At 35.8% G+C, this 25,597-nt stretch overlaps 1 protein-coding gene across 1 annotated transcript in view; it reads left to right on the top strand.

The window, feature by feature from the left end:
• The window catches only part of LOC132548349 (probable serine/threonine-protein kinase kinX), a 103,295-nt gene extending 85,925 nt beyond the window's left edge, over nt 1-17,370 (top strand). The window contains exon 8 of the mRNA XM_060212205.1: nt 17,264-17,370. Coding sequence (XP_060068188.1) covers nt 17,264-17,287 — 24 coding nt within the window. The 3' untranslated portion in view covers nt 17,288-17,370. The remainder of the gene's footprint in view (nt 1-17,263) is intronic.
• The last annotated feature ends 8,227 nt before the right edge of the window (nt 17,371-25,597 follow it).

Raw genomic sequence — 25,597 nt, 5'->3', positions numbered from 1 at the left:
TAAGTCACACAGTCAAAAATCAATTGTTTTGCTGTACTACCAGACAGGTAGAAATACGAGGAAAACCCATGATACATCACACTACAGTTTGAAAAATGTTTGTCACAATACTAAATACTTGCTAACAAGGCGCCTTCTCTCTACGTTCTGCCTCGCACCAGCAGCTCTAATAGGTATCCATATGGTTTGAGATTATTAAATATTGGGTTATGTTTTTGGTGATCTGAAAGTCCATCCTTTACACTCCTTATATATATAGTCAGGTCTTGATGCTTGAGACATGGTTGAGTCCCATTTACTAAGTGAACCAAGTCCTCAATATTCGTGACACGGATAAGTCTCCTGTTACTAAGTGGGACTAGTCTCAATATTTGTGACAAGGATAAGCCTCCTGTTACTAAGTGAGTCTAGTCCTCAATATTTGTGACAGGGATAAGTCTCCTGTTACTAAGTGAGTCTAGTCCTCAATATTCGTGACAAGGATAAGCCTCCTGTTACTGAGTCTAGTCCTCAATATTTGTGACAGGGATAAGTCTCCTGTTACTAAGTGAACCTAGTCCTCAATATTAGTGACAAGGATAAGTCTCCTGTTACTAAGTGGGACTAGTCCTTGTAGCTAGTCTGATATTTGTGACAGGTTTTCATTCCTTTGATGAGTTTGAACATATTTATGCTACCAAGTTGAAATATGTTATTACTACTTCATGTATTGTAATACAGTATAGCTTCTGTGTGTGATTCCGATTCAGATTCTCACAAAGTGTTACATTTTCTGAAGTGTTTAGTTTTAAATAATTGCTTTATTTTATTGGCTTAGATAATGATGCCTATAATAATATTGTTCAAAAAGTAGGATGCTTCATATGAATTTCTTGATCTGATGCCAAAGTCAGAAATATGAAAGAATAAATATACATCATCAAACCATATGTACACAAAGAGGAAAATTCAAACCTGTTCATATGCTAATGGCAGCCGAGTATTTCCATGGCAACTAACATTCCTGAGGGTGAGATTTTCTTCTTACAGAAGGAAAAATGCAGTCGAGTTGGTTGGAATTCTTTCTAGATATTAATAAAGACTTGAAGATTTATCTTTTATTTGGGTTTGTTGATATTGATAAAGATTGGTATATTTATCTTTTTTTTTTAGTTTCTTGATATTGATAAAGCCTTGCAGATTTATCTTTTTGTTGCTACATCTTTAATTATGAAAACCAATCCGGTTCAGTGAAGTATTTATGATGTAGCAAATGTTGTTCAGGCGTTTGGCAATGCAGAAATATGGAAAAAAGCTTGGTTGATTGAAAAAGAAAACAGGAACAGTGTATAGCCCATGTTAGAAGATATAGTGTGAATCCATTAAGGATCTGTTACCTTACACCAGATTGATTCTTCTTCAGTTCCACTGGAGATTTGAATACAGCTAGAGTATCAGTTGCATTCTCCTGCTTTCAAGTGCATAGATGGTCATGATCTTTGAATATCTTGATTTTGAAAAGCTTTAAGTTTTCTTTAATATACTTTTTTTTTTACACTATTTCTGTGAAGTTGCCCTGAAGTCATATTATTTCTGTTTGGTCCAAAATGGCTTGCCAAGTCTCAATCAACCATAGAACAATACACAACACACGTTACTTTAGAGTTATCTGCCCTTGCTATTGGAACAAATGATGTGATTGATCTATCAACCTTCACAACCACCTAACAATAGATGTCACGTAAACAAGAGAAACCATAATCAGCCAACCCACTCCATCATCTTTCATACAAAACAAATCAACTCCGTAGTCATCAACTTAGTCATCACATTAACGTTGGATTTAACTCCTTTTTGTGGTAAACAGATGACTCTAAATATAAGATAAACTAAAATCCCGAAAATGAAGAAAGGCGGGTTCTGTAGAACAGTTGATATACAGTAAAGTGTTATCTTCAACATTGACTACAAGATAAGATCACTGGTATGTTAAAATGAATTCATATTTTTGCTGAAACTGTTGTAGAGTTCCCAGCAGTTATCTTAGTAACAAACCCTCAGTGAGTCACAAGTGACCTTTGAAGAAGTAAATATATCAATGTATTTAGAAAAAGCAAAAAGCAGAAATACTAAGGACTTTTTGAGTTTAATCTTGTGGAATTTGTAGAAGGCGAATCTAGTAAGATAATACCTATAAAAGGACAGTGGTAGGGGAGGGATTGGGGAATTTTCAGGGGGTGGGGGTGGGGGCCTAGGGGTGAGTAGTGGGAGATTGGGGAATTTTCAGGGGGTGGGGGTGGGGGCCTAGGGGTGAGTAGGGGGGGATTGGGGAATTTTCAGGGGGTGGGGGCCTAGGGGTGAGTAGGGGGGAAATGTAAATGAAGAGCACTAAATATAGAGGAGGGGAAGGTTGTGATACTGAATAAGCTAGGTAGGTGAGGTGGGAATTCAATTAATTGGGCTCTGGGAGGGGGATATTGCAGTGAAGGGGGAGGGGTAGTGGAGGGGGAGAAGCTTATCTGGTGCATGGCAGCTGATACAGGCCAGTGGTATCTGTCAGCATGTGTGTTTTAGTGCATGGAGGTGTGTCCTATCTCAACAGACAAATATTTGTGGATCTCCGTGATCTCTGAAGGTATTCATGACTTCTAATACTCAATGTTGTAAAATTTCATATATTTTTAGTTGGTTTTTTTCCAAGTTAATCAAGTCTAAATGAATCTGATAACCTTAACCGTATTACCTAACTTGTTAAATACCACAGCAGTTACCCTATACACTTTGGACTTTGGTATTTATATATGTACCTAGAAAAATAAGCCAGCTTCAGTTTCCCTTAAGATGCCGATTTCCTGATAAGAAATATATTTCACACTGCAGTTTTAGCTTTGTCTTAGCAACATTGATATTTTCTCAAGTACAAAAATGTATAGAAAAAAGACACAGAATACCCTAGTTACTCAAAACTTTTATCTGTATGAAGAGCTTTTTGCGCTATTGTTCAGTTTAAAGTTTCTCAATGCTATCCCAATATTTCTAAGATAAATGATGCAACACAGGCCATACATGGGGAGTCAACAAGTCTTACAATGTCATGTTGTTTCCGTCCAGTACTTCAAAAACAAGATTTTAGCCTCATGTTTTCAACAAAATAGATACTAGATAATAATTCAGCTGTATTTATTGTGGTGGTAGCTCACACTGGTCCTAGTCAACAACTCCCCATTTGTTTACTGACAAACATTATCTTGATCTAAAGTCTATCAAGTCGGAAACAGGTTTACATGTGCTGAATCCTTCCAATATAGCCGGTCTGTGGCTTCTATTGGTATCTTGATCGCTATGGTAACACTAGTATCCAATCTCCATGGAGACATTATCAATAGGTTTTATTTGGAACAGGGGTTGTTGTTTAAGCTCTCAGTTTATTTATATATCCATACACAACACATTTATTGCAGTTCCATTAAAGAAGACTATTATGTTCCTAGTTGTTTTGTCTACTTGTATTAAATTAAAGAAGTAATTCAAAATCCTTTTATTAAGAGATTCTGGAGGCACATTGGGGCAGATTTTTGGCAATGTTTGATCAATTTGAAACGAAATTGGTTTGAGGTTAATGAAATGGGCTATCATGTATAAGGATATGAAAATTGGTTTACTTGATTCTTACTGATGTTAATTGGATGGTTGGTTTTACCTATGGGTATTTTCTGTCCTTATATAGAAAATCATATCTACTAGAATCATCTGGAGGATTCCAATATAATATCATTATCAAGGTGTACCGATATTTAGAGTTACAGAATTTTCTTTAAAAGCTCAGACTTAATTTCTAAAGATAATTTTGAGCAACTGTGTTGATTATTCCTTTATGTCAATTTCAGTCTTGTAACCTATTAGTCATAGATATAATGTACACTAAACATTCTTTATACCTATATGTGTTTGTTAAGCACACCAAAAATCCAACTAACAAATTTGATGCCCTTTAGGATATGTCCCCAAATGCTGTATGTAAGGTGTAAGAATTCTCCTGCTCAAGTTGCCTGGTAAATTAAATGCAATATATTCTGGAGATAAGGCCAAGGAATGTGTTACAGTAAAATAGGTCTCATTAGTTAGATAATTAGTGAGTAGTAACAATCTTGATTAGCCTTAGTTCACAAATACAATAATGGCTTCAGCTATAGGGCACATGCCTTTGTTGTGATACAAGGAGTGGCAGGTCTATACAATTTGCTGATGTCTATTGACTCACAGAGGTCTTAATGACTCAAATCCAACTTCTTGACTCAATCATAAGTCATCTTGACTCGTTCAGATTTTCATGACTTGGTTATGTTTATCGACCTCTAACCAGATAGTGAGGTCTTCTTGACCCATGGAAGATTTTATGACTCACTGAGGTCTTTCAACTTACTGAGGACCCACGGCTCACTCAAAGCTTGAGAACTTCCTGAGGTGACTCACTCTGAGATCTGTACAACTCATTGGTCATGAAGTCTGTGTGACTGTCATGGCTGAGGTCTGAAAGGCTTGCTGACCACCAAGATTCCTTAAGATTTTCTTTACTTATTGATCTGTAAGGCAGGTGGAGACTTACGTGTCTTTTGAGATTGCTAGTCATTGCTCCATGTAACACAATTCCAAATCTATAAGACTGGTCGAGACGTTTCTGTTTAGATTCCAATGACTGATGCAGGAGTTACTTTATTGGAGACAGTAAGCATAAGATTCTCCTTGATATCATTTGCACTAAAAACATGTTCTGATATGATAGGTGGCTTTTTTAACTGTTACAGATTAGTGAACAATTTATCCTTCTCTTTCATCAAGTCATATGATATAACATTCTTTGACCAGATGTGTTTGATGTACATATGGCCGTAAGGATTTAAGTTAGGCAAAAGCTAAACTGGACAAAATCATTAAAATGAGACTGATGAGTAATGCTTTAAATGACGAGTTAGTCAGGTGAAGGTAGATCACGATCAAGAGATAGTCTAGAAAAAAGTTATAGATTCCCTGGAGGAGGTAAAGTCACATGATTGTGTGGTTATTAATTCATGAAAAGTCACTAAATTAAGGTCATTACTACTTAGCAAAGGGTTAGATGACCCATTCCCTGCCACACCCCATACATCAAACCCTATCTCCTGTGAGAAGGTTCTATATCTCCTCCAATACAGCCCTGATTACAGAGGCCTTCTGTAAAGTCCATATATTCTTCAATACAGCCCTGACCACAGAGGCCTTCTCCAAAGTTTCATATCTCCTCTAAAACACCCCTGACCACAGAGGCCTTCTCCAAAGTTTTATATTTCCTCCAATACACCCTGACCACAGAGGCCTTCTCTAAAGTCCATAAATCCTCTAGCACACCCCTGACCACAGAGGCCTTCTCCAAAGTTTCATATCTCCTCTAAAACACCCCTGACCACAGAGACCTTCTCTAAAGTCCATATATCCTTCAATACACCCCTGACCACAGAGGCCTTCTCCAAAGCTTCATATATCCTCTAACACACCCCTGACCACAGAGGCCTTCTCCAAAGTTTCATATCTCCTCTAAAACACCCCTGACCACAGAGACCTTCTCTAAAGTCCATATATCCTTCAATACACCCCTGACCACAGAGGCCTTCTCTCCTCTAAAGTTCTCATATATCCTCTCAATTCTCTACATATATCCCCTGACCACAGAGGCCTTCTCCAACACACCCCTGTTTCATATCTCCTCTAAAACACCCCTGACCACAGAGACCTTCTCTAAAGTCCATATATCCTTCAATACACCCCTGACCACAGAGGCCTTCTCCAAAGTTTCATATCTCCTTTAAAACACCCCTGACCACAGAGGCCTTATCCAAAGTTTCATATTTCCTCCAATACACCCCTGACCACAGAGGCCTTTCCTGTGTATATAGCTTGTATATAGCTGTACATTGATCAACAAGTGCTTGTACCCACAAACAGCAAGCAAAACAGAAACCTAGATGAAAGAATATCTTTGGGCAGTCTTGTATAATAATCCTAAGTTAGAATTAATAAGACCGTGTCAGTAGGGTTTCTTAATCTCTGCTATGGGGAAGGTCGTTTATAAGGGTTTACTTGTCATCTTATGGTCAAGCGGTCAGTCCTAGTTTTAAAACTTATTACTAGTGTGTAACAGTTGGTTATTGTGTCAAGCTGTTGACTTTTCAGTGTTTACCTACAGGCTTAGATTTAATCCATCCTTCATGTACTTTAAAGTTCAGTTATCATATCTTTGTTCATTTGCAGGAATTAGGATATATTTTACTGATGTGCGTGTGGTTATACTAGTTCTAATATCTCTAAGGATTGGTCCATTAGTTGAGTCATTCCAGACGCTATGTACAGTAAAGGATGTATTCAAACATATCTCTCCTCTATAAACTCATGGTAGTACAGTATGCTATGACTGATAGTAGTAATTAAATGTAATCAAAAGGTACAGGATTTAAAACTGATTTACAAAATTTGCTAAATGATAGATTCATTGGCCATATCATTCTGACTAGATATACAGAAGTCTGTAATGATATCATAATTCTAGATACTGACACCCTGACCAGACTGACTGGGTTTAATATCAGACTTAATTCTAGATACTGACACCCTGGCCAGACTGACTGGGTTGAACATCAGACTTAATTCTAGATACTGACACCCTGACCAGACTGACTGGGTTGAACATCAGACTTAATTCTAGATACTGACACCCTGACCAGACTGACTGGGTTGAACATCAGACTTAATTCTAGATACTGACACCCTGACCAGACTGACTGGGTTTAATATCAGACTTAATTCTAGATACTGACACCCTAACTCAAGGTTTAGACAAGTCACCACGTTTAATACCACCAGTTGCTATGACAACCTCCATGATACCATCGTGTATGAGACATAGTACCCTAGACACAAACAGAGTTGATCCAGTTGAGTGAATTGATTCCAAGTATGGATTTTAATGTACCAGAGACAAGAGTCTGGAATTCTGAATTGTAGTAAAGTTTTATTGTACTGAAGCCTGGATCCCATTACTTGAGCTGTATACTGTCATAAGGCTTTCCAGAAATATGTTATTTATAGAACATAACACTAGTAAATTGACCTTAATTGGTGTAAATGGTATTAGCTAACGTCTCTCTTCTATTAATTTGATGACAGTTTTCTAGTGCATCAGCCTAGATAGCTAATCCCACAGACAACAAGGCATATTACATTATCATAATGTGTACTTGTCATTGTCCTCATATATAGACCTCCAATCCTTGTTTCTGACATCAGCTGATAACTTCTCTACCTCATTACCTATCAGGCTCATAGACCTGAGCCAGGTTCATTACTCAAATGAATATTGAATGAATAGGAGTTTTTCCTGTATGCTGTAAATAGGTCTACAGCAGTACCTGTAGATGTATGCCAAGTCCACCACCACACTCTGGCAGCTAATTCACTTGGTTTGATCAGCCATGCAACTACTTGACCAGTCATAGCTGTGCTTTCCAATTGTTCAAGCCATTGTCCCCAACCTGCAGCAGATGAGGCTGCAGTGTGGTCAATAAGAGTAATTGGACACCATGTGGTACCCTAAACAAGGATTGGTCAGTCAGTTGCTAGGGAGTTTTAGTAATCAGATGGTCAGTTGTCACACTACAGAACAGGTTTCTGTTATGTTCAGTTTGAAGAGCAGTGAGATGAACAGTTGTCACCTTGTAGAAACTTACTCTACTGAAGGTTTAGTTTGGGGAGCAGAAATCCAGGTCTCCCAATGTGTAAAGTACAGATTTCATTTTACAGAATTTATACCTGCTGCTTTCAAAATTCCATTTTGCTGTGTTGGCTACTCCATCCAGTACATTGTAAACAGCAGAATAAAAGGAATTTTGGCAGTCATCGCTGTCACATCAAAAGTCTTTATCTTACATAAACCACGCTTAGTTCACATCCACTTAACACAGAAGGTTGGTTGACTTCTGTCTTTATTTGTAATTCATGTGACCTTTTGTCTCCTCACTCTTCTAATTGATGCACATATTCTCCATGTGGCCTAAAATTATGTTTACAAGTATTTTACATGCTTCATAGAATAATCAATACCTTTCCATGCATCTGGGTCAGCTATGCTTCAAGGTTGTTTCCAGATGAATGAGTGTTCCCAAGCCTAATCTTTAGGGTATAATTTCCTGAATGTCATTTATGTTTCATAGTGTGGAATTAACAGTCTCCCAAGGGGGGACACATGTCTGCACGGATTAGATACAGACAAACAATGGTGGGTGTTGTCAGATTGCTTGGTAGTCCCTTCTGATATGTAGTACTTGAACAGAAAATTTCTCAAACTTGCTTCAGATTCTATTGCTTTAAAATGGTAGCCAGTGTGTAAAGGAAGGACCAAATTATAAATAATAATAAAAAAATACTTTAGCCATTAGATTAGTTCCAGTCTTTAGAATCTTGATTAGCCCACTCATCTGATTTTCTTGATTTGACTTACTATTCAGAAATGTGTTTTTGCTTTTTGAATGGAAAGCTATGTTGTTTACAGGGGCAGGTTGCCAGCTAAATGTATCATTGTTGGAAAGTTTTATTCCTGCATGTGGACAGGATAAGGGGTTGTTATAGCTGATGCTGGGGCCACAAGGTTTTGTCGCTGACATATGCAAAAACAAATTAGAAGCATGCTTTAATTCTGAAATTATTTGTGTTGTGGTGTTGTACTTTTAATGTTGTTTTCTTTTTCTTTAATTTGAAGATGTTTGAGCAAGAAGAAAGTGCTATTGGTGTAAGTTCTTAGTTGCGGTGATAATTTTATGTAAAAATTATCATTGTAGACCTCTTTTCTATCTTTAAAAACCTGTCTTAATTTCAACTCGTTTTTCCTTGGTTTTTTAGAATGTTGGTTTTAATTTTTTTTAATCACATAGGGAATATTCCAGTTTTATCAAAATTTTCTGTGACAAGTGTTTGCTCCCACTATGGATTAGACTGTTTAGTGTCAAGTGAAATTTTGATTTTTCTAGGAAATTCCCAACAATCAAAATATGAATTTGTCAATTAACTACAGTCTATGCATGGGTATATAAGGATTAATGTTGGTTATAGTGTTAATTGACATATTTCATATTTTTTGTAGTAACAATTTTAAAAATACCTCCTTGGTTGCGGTGAATTCTTAATTTTTAATTCCAATCCAATTAAATCACAACAGTAACATGTTGATTTTGGAAGTGACCCTATTTCTTTCCTAATCATTTCACACCTTTTCATTATAATATCCAATATCAGTACTTATCTCGCTTAAATGTAGCAAAGCCTCTTGACATTTATGTATTAAGTACTATTACATCATTATATTTCTGTTTCAAATTTTTGGAAAAAAACAAATTTTTTTTTAATCTTTCTGTACTATATGTGTCTCCATTTTGAAAGTTAAATATTATTATTGAATTGTAAAGATAAAGATTAAAAGATAGATTTTAGTTTACACGTACTCTGGATAATTTGTGCATGTTTATAATTTATTTACAGTAAATGCATTGAATTTTATGTGGAATGTAATTGCTTATTTGAATAGTAGGTACCGTTTCTAGGGTAAATTATGTAGATTAACTTTTAGTTTGTCATGAACAACATCTGTAGTGGATTGGAGCTGTTTTAACTTTAACTTCCTTGTCTATAGCTAGTGTCAAGTTTAAAATATTATTTTCAGACACTTAGAGATCATAATGATGGTAACCGTGGTGAGGGTAACCTTGGTGAGGGTTACCAAGGTAAATGTGATCCAGATGATCAGTTGATCCGTGATCAGGACAGTCAGGCACAGCAGACTGATTCACTCCAAGAGGCTGTAAGACAGCTATATATACATGCTACCTAATTATCTATATCCTTCAATATCATCACTCAATCTGTTTTGATGAAGCATATCTGATAATGTTCACTTCATATCTTTTTTGCATCAATTTTACTTGGAATAGTTTGCATACCTGTGAATAAAGATTATGTATATGTTCTATGAGATGTTTGATAAACATTTACAGTCAATATAAGTCTTGTAGGTGGCTTTACTTCAACGCATCAATGGACACTCAGTCTACAGGAAACATTTCATAAATTCCATAACAACTAAAAAAAAGATTGCATGAATTTTTATATAGCTCTATAAACTTAAAAATTATTTTCTGAAGTTAGGATCCTAAAAGTGCATATTTTAAGGTCGTTTGTAAAAATGTGAATGTGTTATAAATAAATGCTAGATTGAGACAGAAATTATCAAAACAAAGCATTGATTTGTATAAATTGGTGTTATCATTGTTTGACTGTACCACATTGCATGTGTGACTGACTGGAAGTCTGATGCACACTCCCATTAAGTACTGCATCCGTTGAACCATGTTTAACTAACAAAGACTGTTTGTTGTCCACTAATCTTCAGCCTGCCCTAGTTTCCATACAAGAATGCATGCGTGTTTCCTATTGTGTTCTGCTTGTTTGCCGTGTATATTATGTATTACTGTATATGAAGTCTTATTTATTACTGAAATGTGATTGTATACACAATGAATTGAAATGTTCATACATTAATAATTGTTGAAGAAAAACATGCATATTGAATGAAATAATTAATTGCATTTTGAATCTTGTTGTTAATAGCCACTGAAATAGATGCCAACTTTAATCAATTTCACTACATTCTATACATGTGAAACTGTCTTTGGTAATTCATGTTCTATTGATTTTGACATCTTAATTTTATAAAGTCAAAAATTTCAGTTCAGTAAATCGAGATATTGATTTAGATCTGTCAATAAAAAATATCTACTTCAGTGACTTTGTTTGCATTGGCTGATGTTAGAGTTACTAGGTAAACAAAAATTATTAATAACTTGTATTTATTGAATTTGACTTCAATGACAGAAAGATTGGAAGCATCGTTATCTGAAGTGTATTGTTTAAAATGTTGAATATTACTTCAAATGTTGTTTATAGTTTTCTAAATGTAGGTAGTGACATTGATCAATTAAGAGCCAGGCCTTTCCTAGATTTCTAAGTAATTTGAATGTTAAAATTAAGGCCTTGGCATCAGACCAGCAGATAAAGATTTCCTAGAAATTTAACAGTCAAAATGGTGGCATTGGAATCAGACTGGAATGATATTCTGTTGAAATTTTGAATTTTCTCTATAATTTTATGTAAATAATGTTACTCGGTGCAATAATGCTCTTAGTTAAGAATTGTGCTAGGTTCAACTAAATAGTGCAGTGAAAAGTTTCTGTAAAATTTTTAAAATATTTAGAAAGTTTTGAAAGCATGAACTGAGTAAAGGCTTTAAGGCTCTTGCATGGTGTTTGATTGGTAGATATAAAACAGTGTTTTACTAGGGATTTATATCGCATACTGACTATACCTGTGGAATAGTGAGTTTTATTAATTAAAGGTATTACATAATGAATACATTTGAGAATCTACAAACATATTTTTTACAGTATGTATAGTATAATTAATGAAATTTAGGCATCTTTGTTAAAAATATGTATTGCATGGTAGACATAATTTAGAATTTTTCTGACAAAAAATTTATTATTTTAGGTATTGTGTGCAGCTAGAAATGGCCACCTTATTATGGAATAGTTTCAAATTCGAGGCCATCAAGAACATGATCGTCAAATTAAATATAAGCTGTTGATGTTGACAGATAAGACAATTTCTAACAATGTTCATGTTCTGTTGGCTGACATCAAATTTACTGACATTATTAAGTTAAGATGTTATTTATTAAGTTAAGATGTTATTTATTAAGGTATTATTTGTTTGAGAAATGATCGCTGTTATTGCAAATGCATTGGCATCTTGATAACTGTGTTAGAAGATTTTTCCTGATATGTGTATGGTAGATTTTTATTGATTTTAATCTTCCTCACACTTGTTGTGTATATGTACATGTATGTACAGAGAGGCACACAAAATCATGTGGATGTGGTGGGGGGATGGGGGGAAGGGATGAAGTCATGGTGGGGACAGGGATTGCTGTCGGGTATGATGGTGGGGATGTCAAATGGCCCAATTAAAGGTGACACACAAAACTACACTATCACAGAAATCTAGGAATATACAGAGTCATATCTTACATCAAATGAAAATAGAATTTTTTTTTTAAAGTACTCCAAAGATTTGCCTTAACCAATCAAACATCATCAAGAGAAGAAACTGATTATTCCAATCTGACTGTTCATTGGACATTCTACCAGTCACATGACTAATAACATAACTTGAACCAAAGCATGGCCAAAGTTTGATTGGCTGCTGCTAAATTGGCAATAACCAATGGCTGGCTTTGTTACATGACTGATGTTTTTTATCATGGTGATTTTGTTCCCTTGTACAGAAGAAGCCAAGCTTTGTGCCTGTCCTCGACAAGTGCGCAGCATGTGGAAAAACGGTCTATGCATTGGAAAAAATGGAGGTCAACAAAAGCCTTTACCACAGGGCTTGTGTTAGGTGCTCCCATTGCAAAGCTGTTGTAACGTAAGGAATGAGACTTTACCACTCATCTCTCCAGTACATTATTTACACTGCAGTTATCACATATATACCCTTACACGCTTCTTGTTGTAATGGTCATTGATAAACATGGCATTGCTCAATCAAATAGGACTGCCATACTCAGGGTAAAATGTAAGACTAGGACAAGAAGGTAAGATGACTTTATTTTACGATAAGGAAACGATAAGACTGCTTACCAGAATAAAAGAGTATAAGACTGTTTGACCTCTGTTATAAAAAAACTGTACAAGGTAAGTAAACTACATCAAAAATAAAGGTTCAATTTACGGTCATTCAGAATGAAAGGAACATCATCGTATTCTGGAATGAAAATTTAGTAAAGATGATAACTGTTGTTAAAATAAAAGTAGTAAGCACTACGAGATAGGAAATAGAGGTTAGGCTTCTTTGTTCTATAATAAAAATCTTATTTTATAAGTTTTGTTCACAATCTCACCTTCAGGTGTTGCTTACATAATTATGAAGCTTGCAGTATCTATTTCTGCTTTCCTCATTTTTGCACTAAAGGCTCTCGACATTGAAAATATTTCACTGATTTTAACTTAGTGAAGAAAAGTTAATATGTTTTGAAATATGGTTATTTTGACAAGACCAACAATAGGCACTTCAGCAGTAAAATACATCCTATTACATCCTGCCTTCAAAAGTCCTATCATCCATTCATCCAGAATGTCCAGTGTTTGGTCTTTAATACCTGATACTATGTGTGGTCTTCAGTACCTGACCCTATGTGTGGTCCTCGGTACCTGATCGTATTTGTGGTCCTCGGTACCTGACCCTATGTGTGGTCCTCGGTACCTGACCCTATGTGTGGTCCTCAGTACCTGACCCTATGTGTGGTCCTCAGTACCTGACCCTATGTGTGGTCCTCAGTACCTGACCCTATGTGTGGTCCTCGGTACCTGACCCTATGTATGGTCCTCGGTACCTGACCCTATGTATGGTCCTCAGTTCCTGACCCTATGTATGGTCTTCAGTACCTGACCCTATGTATGGTCCTCAGTACCTGATCTGGTGTGTGGTCCTCAGTACCTGACCGTATGTATGGTCCTCAGTACCTGACCCTATGTATGGTTCTCAGTACCTGACCCTATGTATGGTCCTCAGTACCTGACCCTATGTATGGTCCTCAGTACCTGACCCTGTGTGTGGTCCTCAGTACCTGACCCTATGTATGGTCCTCAGTACCTGACCCTATGTATGGTCCTCAGTACCTGATCTGGTGTATGGTCCTCAGTACCTGACCCTATGTATGGTCCTCTGTACCTGACCCTTTGTATGGTTCTCAGTACCTGACCCTATATATGGTTCTCAGCACCTGGCTTTATGTATGGTCCTCAGTACCAGACCCTATGTATTGTCCTCAGTACCTGACCCTATGTGTGGTCCTCAGTACCTGACCCTATGTGTGGTCCTCAGTACCTGACCCTATGTGTGGTCCTCAGTACCTGACCCTATGTATGGTCCTCAGTACCTGATCTGGTGTGTGGTCCTCAGTACCTGACCGTATGTATGGTCCTCAGTACCTGACCCTATGTATGGTTCTCAGTACCTGACCCTATGTATGGTCCTCAGTACCTGACCCTATGTATGGTCCTCAGTACCTGATCTGGTGTATGCTCCTCAGTACCTGACCCTATGTATGGTCCCCAGTACCTGACCCTATGTATGGTCCTCAGTACCTGATCTGGTGTATGGTCCTCAGTACCTGACCCTATGTATGGTCCTCAGTACCTGACCCTATGTATGGTCCTCAGTACCTGACCCTATGTATGGTCCTCAGTACCTGACCCTATGTATGGTCCTCAGTACCTGACCCTATGTATGGTCCTCAGTACCTGACCCTATGTATGGTCCTCAGTACCTGACCCTATGTGTGGTCCTCAGTACCTGACCCTATGTGTGGTCCTCAGTACCTTACCCTATGTGTGGTCCTCAGTACCTGACCATATGTATGGTCCTCAGTACCTGATCTGGTGGGTGGTCCTCAGTACCTGACCGTATGTATGGTCCTCAGTACCTGACCCTATGTATGGTTCTCAGTACCTGACCCTATGTATGGTCCTCAGTACCTGACCCTATGTATGGTCCTCAGTACCTGATCTGGTGTATGGTCCTCAGTACCTGATCTGGTGTATGGTCCTCAGTACCTGACCCTATGTATGGTCCTCAGTACCTGACCCTATGTATGGTCCTCAGTACCTGACCCTATGTATGGTCCTCAGTACCTGATCTGGTGTATGGTCCTCAGTACCTGACCCTATGTATGGTCCTCAGTACCTGACCCTATGTATGGTCCTCAGTACCTGACCCTATGTATGGTCCTCAGTACCTGACCCTATGTATGGTCCTCAGCACCTGATCTGGTATATGGTTTTTTCCTCTACATCACTTTCTGTATGCTTATTTGGTTGATTAATCATTAAAGAAAAATGAAAAATCAACTTTTTTATGTTCTTAGAAAATTGGCTTTAATACTATTCCCAATTTCCTGAATTTATAAAGTTTTTGGTTAATCTAAGTCCTGGTTATACATATGTGTTTAGTTCAAAATCCTAGAACGATCTTGGCTCTATCTTTCTAAACTGGTCCTTGTAAATACTACACCTTTCATTATAATCATTGTGTAGTTATATCCTCTCTTTGATTGTTATACTCGCTAGCTCCATCCTTACTTTTGTCATTGCACTTGCTCTGTTTTCATCTTTTTCAAAATTTGATCATTTTCATAGTGCTAGCTATTTTTGTCACGTTGTGCTTATTTTCTAATTAGGTCATTATGCCAACTCTCTCCTGGTTTGTCATTGTATTAGCTCTTGGCTTATTTTGGTTTTTCTAGATAGCTCATCTTTAATTTGGTCATTGCTCTTCTCAAGAATTTTGTTTTATTACTTGGCATTGCTTTAAGATTTTTAGTTGAAAGTATCAACTGCAAAAATATCTTTCACACTTATCATGTCACACATTACCATATTCATTTTTGTTCTTTTTTCCACTTTAAAAAATTATTATTTACCAAAATCTTAATCTCTAACTGCTATCATCCACATTTTTAAGGGGGATGGTCATTAAGAAACATACTTCCCAAGTAGCTGGTCATAAAAGTGTACTTAAATGAATTAATTAAAACCACACTGAATTTTGTAACGATGTTTTGTTTGTTTTAAAAGCTGCTATATTTTCGGAAACGTGTCATGAGATGTGAGTAAAAGTTCGTAAGAAAAAAGGGAGATAATTTGTTTTCATTTTTTGGGGAAAATCTATATAAGGATTTATGATGTGATCTATTTTTGAAGTGAAGATATTGCATTGACTAAGGCATGGTTATTTTGCATTTTCTGTTATGTTTCTGTCTCTCAAGTGCCCATGTATTATCTCCCCTGACTATCAATTTTAGCACAATTGACAGGTTCTCTCACACTGCTAGGAAACACATCTGATTCACAAGATCCATTGCCTTCCTTGTCATTGATTCATTATCTAGATGCTGTTTTATTTAATGTGCATAAAAAACTATTGTAGTTTTGTATATAAAAATCTAGTAAATTGACAATCAATGTAGGATTTTATCTATGTATTGATCAAAGAAAATAAGCAAAAATTTTTTGAAGTTTTGGTATTGCTTCTTTTCATTTAATTTGTTCGTGAGCAGATATCAAAACCAAAAGAATTTAGGTTTTATTTTATTAATTTGTTAAACAAAACAAACTTGAATATAAATCTGATTCGGAATGAACTACTTCAATTCAACAAGACACAGGGAACATTGTTTGAGACTGTGGTATGTATATTATGCATGTAAGCTGAATGAATTTTATTTCATAGAGCTTCAAAAAATCTCTTTAGAAAAAGTGTACTTCTGTTGGATGGCAGCTTACAGTAGCCACTTAAACATTTGACTTTGCACGAAATTAAAAAAAAGAAACAACAAACAAGGAGGAAAAGCAATGAAAGAGGAAAAAAATGAAAAAGACAATTTAAGCTGAATTCTTTTTACTTATAAAGGAAATAATTAAACTGGTATTGATATCTTAAAATTAGGTTGTAAATGATTGAAAACTTTTGAAATGATGCATGGTTGTGAACTTCATTGCATGTAATGTTATGCCCAAGAGCATGAAATTCAATAAAATTCTTCTTAAATAATGATTAACAAAATCAGAATCAATGCTGATGTTTGATAGATTTTATAGAAAAAAAAATTACTATTCACAGGTGTAATATGTATAAAGTCGTCAAAAATTCAGGTGTTCCTCAGATATACAAGATGTTGGACAAGTTTGTTCCTGAGCTGACTGCAGATAAATTATATATGTTTTACTTACTTGTATATCATAATACATATGTATGTAGGTATGTGAAAGATAGGTAAGCTGTTGCATTCAGTTCCCAAGCTGCTTTCTTCTTTACATGTAATGGTATGTCTTTCTCTTGGTCCATTACAGGTTTAGTTATTTCACTGTTGTGTTTAATTTTATACAGCTACAGTATTTGTAAGCTGACTCTTTGTGCTCTAGCAGTGTCCTTGTATACAAATATTTTCTCTGTGATGTTTTTATGTTTTCGCAGATTTCTGCAAATGCACAGAATTATTTGACATTTTCATTTTAATTATTACAGAACTAATTAATTTCGGATGTCAGAAGAACGGCTTGAAATTTTAAGGATTTTTTCCCTTTAATTACAGGTCAAAAAACATGTCAGTGAATGAGGGAGTGATTTTCTGTACTCCGCACTTCAAACAGCTGTTTGCCAGACGAGGGAATTACGATGAGGGATTCGGGAGAAAGCAGTACAAAAAGAAATGGGGAGAACAGAATGGAGAGACCAGTTAAATAAGATTTAAATCATAAACCTTTCTCAAACCTTACCTTGTATATCCAGTCCATAATATTATTATTTTATTGTATTCCTTCTGGTGCCACCAATGAGCGTTGCTGGGGTGTCAACGACTGTACAACCTATCCTGGTACCTTAGTTCAGTGTTTCAGTATGACTATGTAAGATTTGAGACTTGGATAAACTACACATTACTTACATTTCATTGGATGGCTGTTTTTGATGTAATGCCTTGAACTGTTTTTGAACAGTTTCTGTTTGTGATAGAGTTAAAGAGTGTGGTCTGCTTGTTCTCAACATTGTACAATGTATGTGTATAAGATGATTTGTAAAATCTCTGCAGACAAATCTCAAGTTTGTACAGCAGAAAATTCCTTCTGAAATATGAGTAATTTGTAGTCCAGAAAGGCTTGCCACAAGGAACTGGAAACATAGATGAACTGTGCTGTCAGGACTTTTCTGACGAACAAATCCATTCTATCCTTAGTCATAAACTTACTCTCCCTTTAGTGGTGTTGTTATTTCTCTTTGTAATTAATTAAATGACTACAGTAACAGTTAACTTCTGTGAAATTTAAAGTTCTCCAACTTTCTAGTGAATGTCATGATTCTGACATACACATGATTATATAGTATGATAATATATTCTTTAAAATATTGACTAATTTATTTTCAAATTATGAAAAAAATGCCTTAAATTTCGAGGATTTCATCATGTAGTTTACATGACAAGTGTTGATGAATGGTGTTAGAGATGATAATTGTGTAGTGGTTCTTGACACAAAATGAATCTAAAATATAAAACTAGTGTTTAACTTGACCATCCAAATTTGAAAGTGATCTCGATGTTACTTTATGAAGTATAGCAAAACTAGTAATAACTCTTTTGTTTTGTGTTTAATTTTCATTCAACAATCATTTTGTGTTGTTATGGTAACAAATGAAAGCTATAGATTAATAAGGAAACATTTTCCCAAAGTTTTCTTCCAACAGAGTACTTACAAAAAAATTAAAGCCCACAAAATGTCTCCTGATGAACCTATTTGTCCATTTTTTATAGGTACTGATATTTTTCGTTTTGTTTATTGAATCATAAACTATGCAACTGGTGCTGCTGTGTGAGTGAGATGGGACACGATTGTGCACAGTGGACATTTTTATATTTCGTATCGTCTATGACTTACAATCACATTCAGTGTTATTTCAGCTTATTGCCTTCGTATGTTGTTTGATGATCAATAATGACAAAATTGTTTACTCTTCCTATTTCATAAAATGTAATTAAAAAAATGTAATTGATGATGAATTAGTTAAATTTTATATTGTATGTGATCTCAAACTGCAGTCCACATTGAGCATAACGTGTGCTTTTGTCTACTATTCATGCATTTGTGTACGCGAGATATTTGGCAATGATGAAAGAGTTGAAAAGTCAATAATATTTTTGTCAATATTAACTGGATTAGGAAAGATGGCTTTCAGTGGCCCAGATCTTAGCAATGTGAAACTGGCACGGATAATTAGAAAAATTGAAATTCAAAAGATACAGTTTTTGTGACAGTTTCAGTATCAAGAAAACAAGAATTAAATTTGTGATGACTGTGTACAAGGGTTTACAGCTTATCTTGTTAATAACTTCTACAACCTATCAATCTTCAAAATTTCATCAAGGAAATTGATATACGTGTGGGAAAAAATTTACTTGCGAGAAATTTTGTAATTATTTATCCTGATAACCATGTCTGGTATGTTTCTTGTAGACAGTAAGGTCTACATACAATGCAAACTGTTGATGTATGGGGCCAATTTCAACAACAGAAACATACTCTTATAAAAAACCAAACAAGTTGTATCAAAAACTGAAAATATTTAAGTGTAACTATAGTCCTGCATTAAAACACTAAAACAGGAAAATCTGAGGAAATGTGATACAGGGATTATGTATGGGTGATAGGTTACCATGGTAACATGGACATGTTGTCATGTATGAATGTTTTACATCAAGAATTGATAATTGGTTTTTTTTTCTTTGTAATTGTTGCTTGCTAGCTTATTGTGTAAACAATATTATACGTATAATTGTTGTGTATATATATTATATAAACTTTCTTTTCAAAAAGCTGTCTTTTTTTATAGAGCTATGGCTTTGTAGTAACTACAGTGTATTTCATCATAAGTATAGATTTCACTTCAAAACATTTTAAAGATATTTTTCACATTAAGAAGTTGATAAGAATTTTTTTTTGTGTTTTTTTTAAGCATTGTAATCATGTGAAGTTCACAAACTTCCAAATCATAGTCTACATTATTTCACAAGTGCAAGTTGAAATGAAATACCAGTGCTTGATGCATAGGAATTTTGCAATAAATAAACAAATTTTAAGTTCAGAAAGTTTCATTGTTTTATTTGACAAGGGATAGTTTTCCCTTTAAATCTGAAGATGTAAGAATATCCAGGTTTGACCACACATATACATATGATTTATCAAATCTACACCACTCTGAAGCCAAACTAAAATTATATACTGCACTGTGATTCTAAAAGTGTTAGTTGTTTATTTGTAAACAAATATACATTTGTACGTATATGACAGATGACAGATCATTGTAGGACTTAAAACAATTTTTCAAGTGTTCCATCAATAGTGTTACTGACTCACTTCTAGTGTCCCATCAATAGTGTTTCTGACTCGAATCAAGTGTCCCATCAATTGTGTTTCTGAGTCACATCAAGTGTTCCATCAAGAATGTTTCTGACTCAAATCAAGTGTTCCATCAATAGTGTTTCTGACTCAAATCAAGTGTTACATCAATAGTGTTTCTGACTCAAATCAAGTGTTCCATCAATAGTGTTTCTGACTCGAATCAAGTATCCCATCAATAGTGTTTCTGATTCGAATCAAGTTTCTATCAATAGTGTTTCTGACTCAAATCAAGTGTTCCATCAATAGTGTTTCTGACTCAAATCAAGTGTTACATCAATAGTGTTTCTGACTCAAATCAAGTGTTCCATCAATAGTGTTTCTGACTCAAATCAAGTGTTACATCAATAGTGTTTCTGACTCAAATCAAGTGTTCCATCAATAGTGTTTCTGACTCAAATCAAGTGTTACATCAATAGTGTTTCTGACTCGAGTCAAGTGTTCAATCAATAGTGTTTCTGACTCACTTCTAGTGTCCTATCAATAGTGTTTCTGACTCACTTCTAGTGTCCCATCAATAGTGTTTCTGACTCGAATCAAGTGTTCCATCAATAGTGTTTCTGACTCGAATCAAGTGTTCCATCAATAGTGTTTCTGACTTGAATCAAATGTCCCATCAATAGTGTTTCTGACTTGAATCAAATGTCCAATCAATAGTGTTTCTGACTCAAATATAATGTCCAATCAATAGTGTTTCTGACTCGAATCAAGTGCCCCATCAATAGTGTTTCTGACTTGAATTAAGTGTTTCATCAATAGTGTTTCTGACTCACTTCAAGTGTCCCATCAATAGTGTTTCTGACTCGAATCAAATGTTCCATCAGTAGTGTTGCTGAATTGAATCAAATGTCCCATCAATAATGTTTCTGACTCGAATCAAGTGTCCCATCAATAGTGTTTCTGACTCAAATCAAGTGTAACATCAATAGTGTTGCTGACTTGAATCAAATGTCCCATCAATAGTGTTTCTGACTCAAATCAAGTTTTCCATCAATAGTGTTTCTGACTCAAATCAATGTCCCATCATAGTGTTTCCGACTTGTATGAACTGTCCCATTAATAGTGTTTCTGACTCCTATCAAGTGTTCCATCACGGGTGTTTCTGACTCAAATCAAGTGTCCCATCAATAGTGTTTCTGACTCGAATCAAGTGTTCCATCAATAGTGTTGCTGACTTGAATCAAATGTCCCATCAATAGTGTTTCTGACTCGAATCAAGTGTTTCATCAATACTGTTTCTGACTCGAATCAAGTGTTCCATCAATAGTGTTTCTGACTCACTTCTAGTGTCCCATCAATAGTGTTTCTGACTCGAATCAAGTGTTCCATCAATAGTGTCCTATCAATAGTGTTTCTGACTCATTTCTAGTGTCCCATCAACAGTGTTTCTGATTCGAATTAAGTTTCTATCAATAGTGTTTCTGACTCAAATCAAGTGTCCCATCAATAGTGTTTCTGACTCGAATCAAGTTTCTATCAATAGTGTTTCTGACTCAAATCAAGTGTTCAATCAATAGTGTTTCTGACTCAAATATAATGTCCAATCAATAGTGTTTCTGACTCGAATCAAGTGTTCCATCAATAGTGTTTCTGACTCGAATCAAGTGTCCCATCAATAGTGTTTCTGACTCACTTCTAGTGTTCCATCAATAGTGTTTCTGACTCGAATCAAGTGTCCCATCAATAGTGTTTCTGACTCACTTCTAGTGTCCTATCAATAGTGTTTCTGACTCACTTCTAGTGTCCCATCAATAGTGTTTCTGACTCGAGTCAAGTGTTCAATCAATAGTGTTTCTGACTCACTTCTAGTGTCCTATCAATAGTGTTTCTGACTCACTTCTAGTGTCCCATCAATAGTGTTTCTGATTCGAATCAAGTGTCCCATCAATAGTGTTTCTGACTCGAATCAAGTGTCTAAATAGTGTTTCTGACTCAATGTCCCATCAATAGTGTTTCTGACTCGAATCAAGTGTCCCATCAATAGTGTTTCTGACTCGAATCAAGTGTTCCATCAATAGTGTTTCTGACTCGAATCAAGTGTCCCATCAATAGTGTTTCTGACTCGAATCAAGTGTTCCATCAATACTGTTTCTGACTCTAATCAAGTTTCTATCAATAGTGTTTCTGACTCGAATTAAGTGTTCCATCAATAGTATTTCCGACTTGAATGAACTGTCCCATCAATAGTGTTTTTTACTTGAATCAAGTGTTCCATCAATAGTGTTTCTGACTCGAATCAAGTGTTCCATCAATACTGTTTCTGACTCAAATCAAGTGTCCCATCAATAGTGTTTCTGACTCAATCAAGTGTTCCATCAATAGTGTTTCTGACTCAATCAAGTGTTCCATCAATAGTGTTTCTGACTCAATCAAGTGTTCCATCAATAGTGTTTCTGACTCAGTTTTCCATCAATAGTGTTTCTGACTTGAATCAAGTGTTCCATCAATAGTGTTACTGACTTGAATGAACTGTCCCATTAATAGTGTTTTTGACTTGAATCAAGTGTTCCACCAATTGTGTTTCTGACTCACATCAAGTGTTCCATCAAGAATGTTTCTGACTCACATCAAGTGTTCCATCAAGAATGTTTCTGACTCACATCAAGTGTTACATCAACAGTGTTTTTGACTCAAATCAAGTGTCCATCAATAGTGTTGCTGACTTGAATCAAATGTCCCATCAATAGTGTTTCTGACTCGAATCAAGTGTTCCATCAATAGTGTTGCTGACTCAAATCAAGTGTTCCATCAATAATGTTGCTGACTCGAATTAAGTTTCCATCAATAGTGTTTCTGACTCGAATCAAATGTTCCATCAATAGTGTTGCTGACTTGAATCAAATGTCCCATCAATAGTGTTTCTGACTCGAATCAAGTGTCCCATCAATAGTGTTTCTGACTCGAATCAAGTGTTTCATCAATACTGTTTCTGACTCGAATCAAGTTTCCATCAATAGTGTTTCTGACTCGAATCAAATGTTCCATCAGTAGTGTTGCTGAATTGAATCAAATGTCCCATCAATAGTGTTTCTGACTCGAATCAAGTGTTCCATCAATAGTGTTTCTGACTCGAATCAAGTGTTCCATCAATAGTGTTTCTGACTCGAATCAAGTGTTCCATCAATAGTGTTTCTGACTCAAATCAAGTGTTCCATCAATACTATTTCAAGTGTTCCATCAATAGTGTTTCTGACTTGAATTAAGTGTTCCATCAATAGTGTTTCTGACTCGAATGACTCGAATTAAGTTTCCATCAATAGTGTTGCTGACTCGAATCAAGTGTTCCATCAATCGAATTAAGTTTCCATCAATAGTGTTGCTGACTCGAATCAAGTGTTCCATCAATAGTGTTTCTGACTCGAATCAAGTGTTCCATCAATACTGTTTCTGACTCTAATCAAGTTTCTATCAATAGTGTTTCTGACTCGAATCAAGTGTTCCATCAATAGTGTTTCTGACTCACTGAAGTGTCCTATCAATAGTGTTTCTGAAATCAGTGTCCCATCAATAGTGTTTCTAACTCGAATCATGTGTTCCATCAATAGTGTTTCTGACTCGAATGACTCGAATCAAGTGTCCATCAATAGTGTTGCTGACTCATCGAATAGTGTTTCTGACTTGAGTCAAGTGTTCAATCAATAGTGTTTCTGACTCACTTCTAGTGTCCTATCAGAGTGTTTCCGATTTGTATGAACTGTCCCATTAATAGTGTTTCTGACTTGAATCAAGTGTTCCATCAATAGTGTTTCTGACTTGAATCAAATGTCCCATCAATAGTGTTTCTGACTCGAATCAAGTGTTCCATCAATAGTGTTTCTGATTCAAATCAAGTGTTCCATCAATAGTGTTTCTGACTTGAATCAAGTGTTCCATCAATAGTGTTACTGACTCACTTCTAGTGTCCCATCAATAGTGTTTCTGACTCGAATCAAGTGTTCCATCAATAGTGTTTCTGACTCAAATCAAGTGTTCCATCAATAGTGTTTCTGACTTGAATCAAATCATCAAGTGTTTCAAATAGTGTTTCTGACTCAATCAAGTGTCCATCAATAGTGTTTCTGACTCAATCAAGTGTTCCATCAATAGTGTTTCTGACTCAAATCAAGTGTTCCATCAATAGTGTTTCTGACTCGAATCAAGTGTTCCATCAATAGTGTTTCTGATTCGAATCAAGTGTCCCATCAATAGTGTTTCTGACTTGAATCAAATCAAGTGTTTCTGATCAATAGTGTTTCTGACTCACTTCTAGTGTCCTATCATAGTGTTTCTGACTTGAGTCAAGTGTTCAATCAATAGTGTTTCTGACTAGTGTTTCAATAGTGTTTCTGACTCAATCAAGTGTTCCATCAATAGTGTTTCTGACTTGAATCAAGTGTTCCGTCAAAAGTGTTTCTGATTCGAATCAAGTGTCCCATCAATAGTGTTTCTGACTCACTCAAATGTCTGATCAGTAGTGTTTCTGACTCAATAATGTTTCTGACTCGAATCAAGTGTCCCATCAATAGTGTTTCTGACTGGAATCAAGTGTTCCATCATAGTGTTTCCGACTTGTATGAACTGTCCCATTAATAGTGTTTCTGACTTGAATGAACTGTTCCATCAATAATGTTTCTGACTCAAATCAACTGTCCCATTAATAGTGTTTCTGACTCCTATCAAGTGTTCCATCACGGGTGTTTCTGACCCAAATCAAGTGTCCCATCAATAGTGTTTCTGACTCAATCAAGTGTTTCTGACTCGAATCAAGTGTCCCATCAACAGTGTTTTTGACTCAAATCAAGTGTCATATCAACAGTGTTTTTGACTCAAATGAAGTGTCCATCAATAGTGTTTCTGACTTGAATCAAGTGTTCCATCAAAAGTGTTTCTGATTCGAATCAAGTGTCCCATCAATAGTGTTTCTGACTTGAATCAAGTTTCTATCAATAGTGTTTCTGACTCGAATCAAGTGTTCCATCAATAGTGTTTCTGACTCGAATCAAGTGTTCCTGACTCATCATCAATAGTGTTTCTGACTCGAATCAAGTGTTCCATCAATAGTGTTTCTGACTCAATCAAGTGTTCCATCAATAGTGTTTCTGACTCAAATCAAGTTTTCCATCAATAATGTTTCTGACTCGAATCAAGTGTTCCATCAATAGTGTTTCTGACTCGAATCAAGTGTTCCATCGATAGTGTTGCTGACTCAAATCAAGTGTTCCATCAATAGTGTTTCTGACTCGAATCAAGTGTTCCATCAATAGTGTTTCTGACTCGAATCAAGTGTCCCATCAATAGTGTTTCTGACTCGAATTAAGTGTTCCATCAATTGTGTTTCTGACTCGAATCAAGTTTCCATCAATAGTGTTTCTGACTCAAATCAAGTGTTCCATCAATAGTGTTTCTGACTCGAATCAAGTGTTCCATCAATAGTGTTTCTGACTCGAATCAAGTGTTCCATCAATAGTGTTTCTGACTCGAATCAAGTGTCCCATCAATAG

Source organism: Ylistrum balloti, unplaced genomic scaffold (assembly GCF_031769215.1).
Source record: "Ylistrum balloti isolate Yb309-2 unplaced genomic scaffold, AGI_CSIRO_Ybal_v1 Utg370010, whole genome shotgun sequence".
NCBI lineage: Eukaryota > Metazoa > Mollusca > Bivalvia > Pectinida > Pectinidae > Ylistrum > Ylistrum balloti.
The sequence above is the reverse complement of the archived record's forward strand: the minus strand, read 5'-3'. Positions and strand labels throughout refer to the sequence as shown.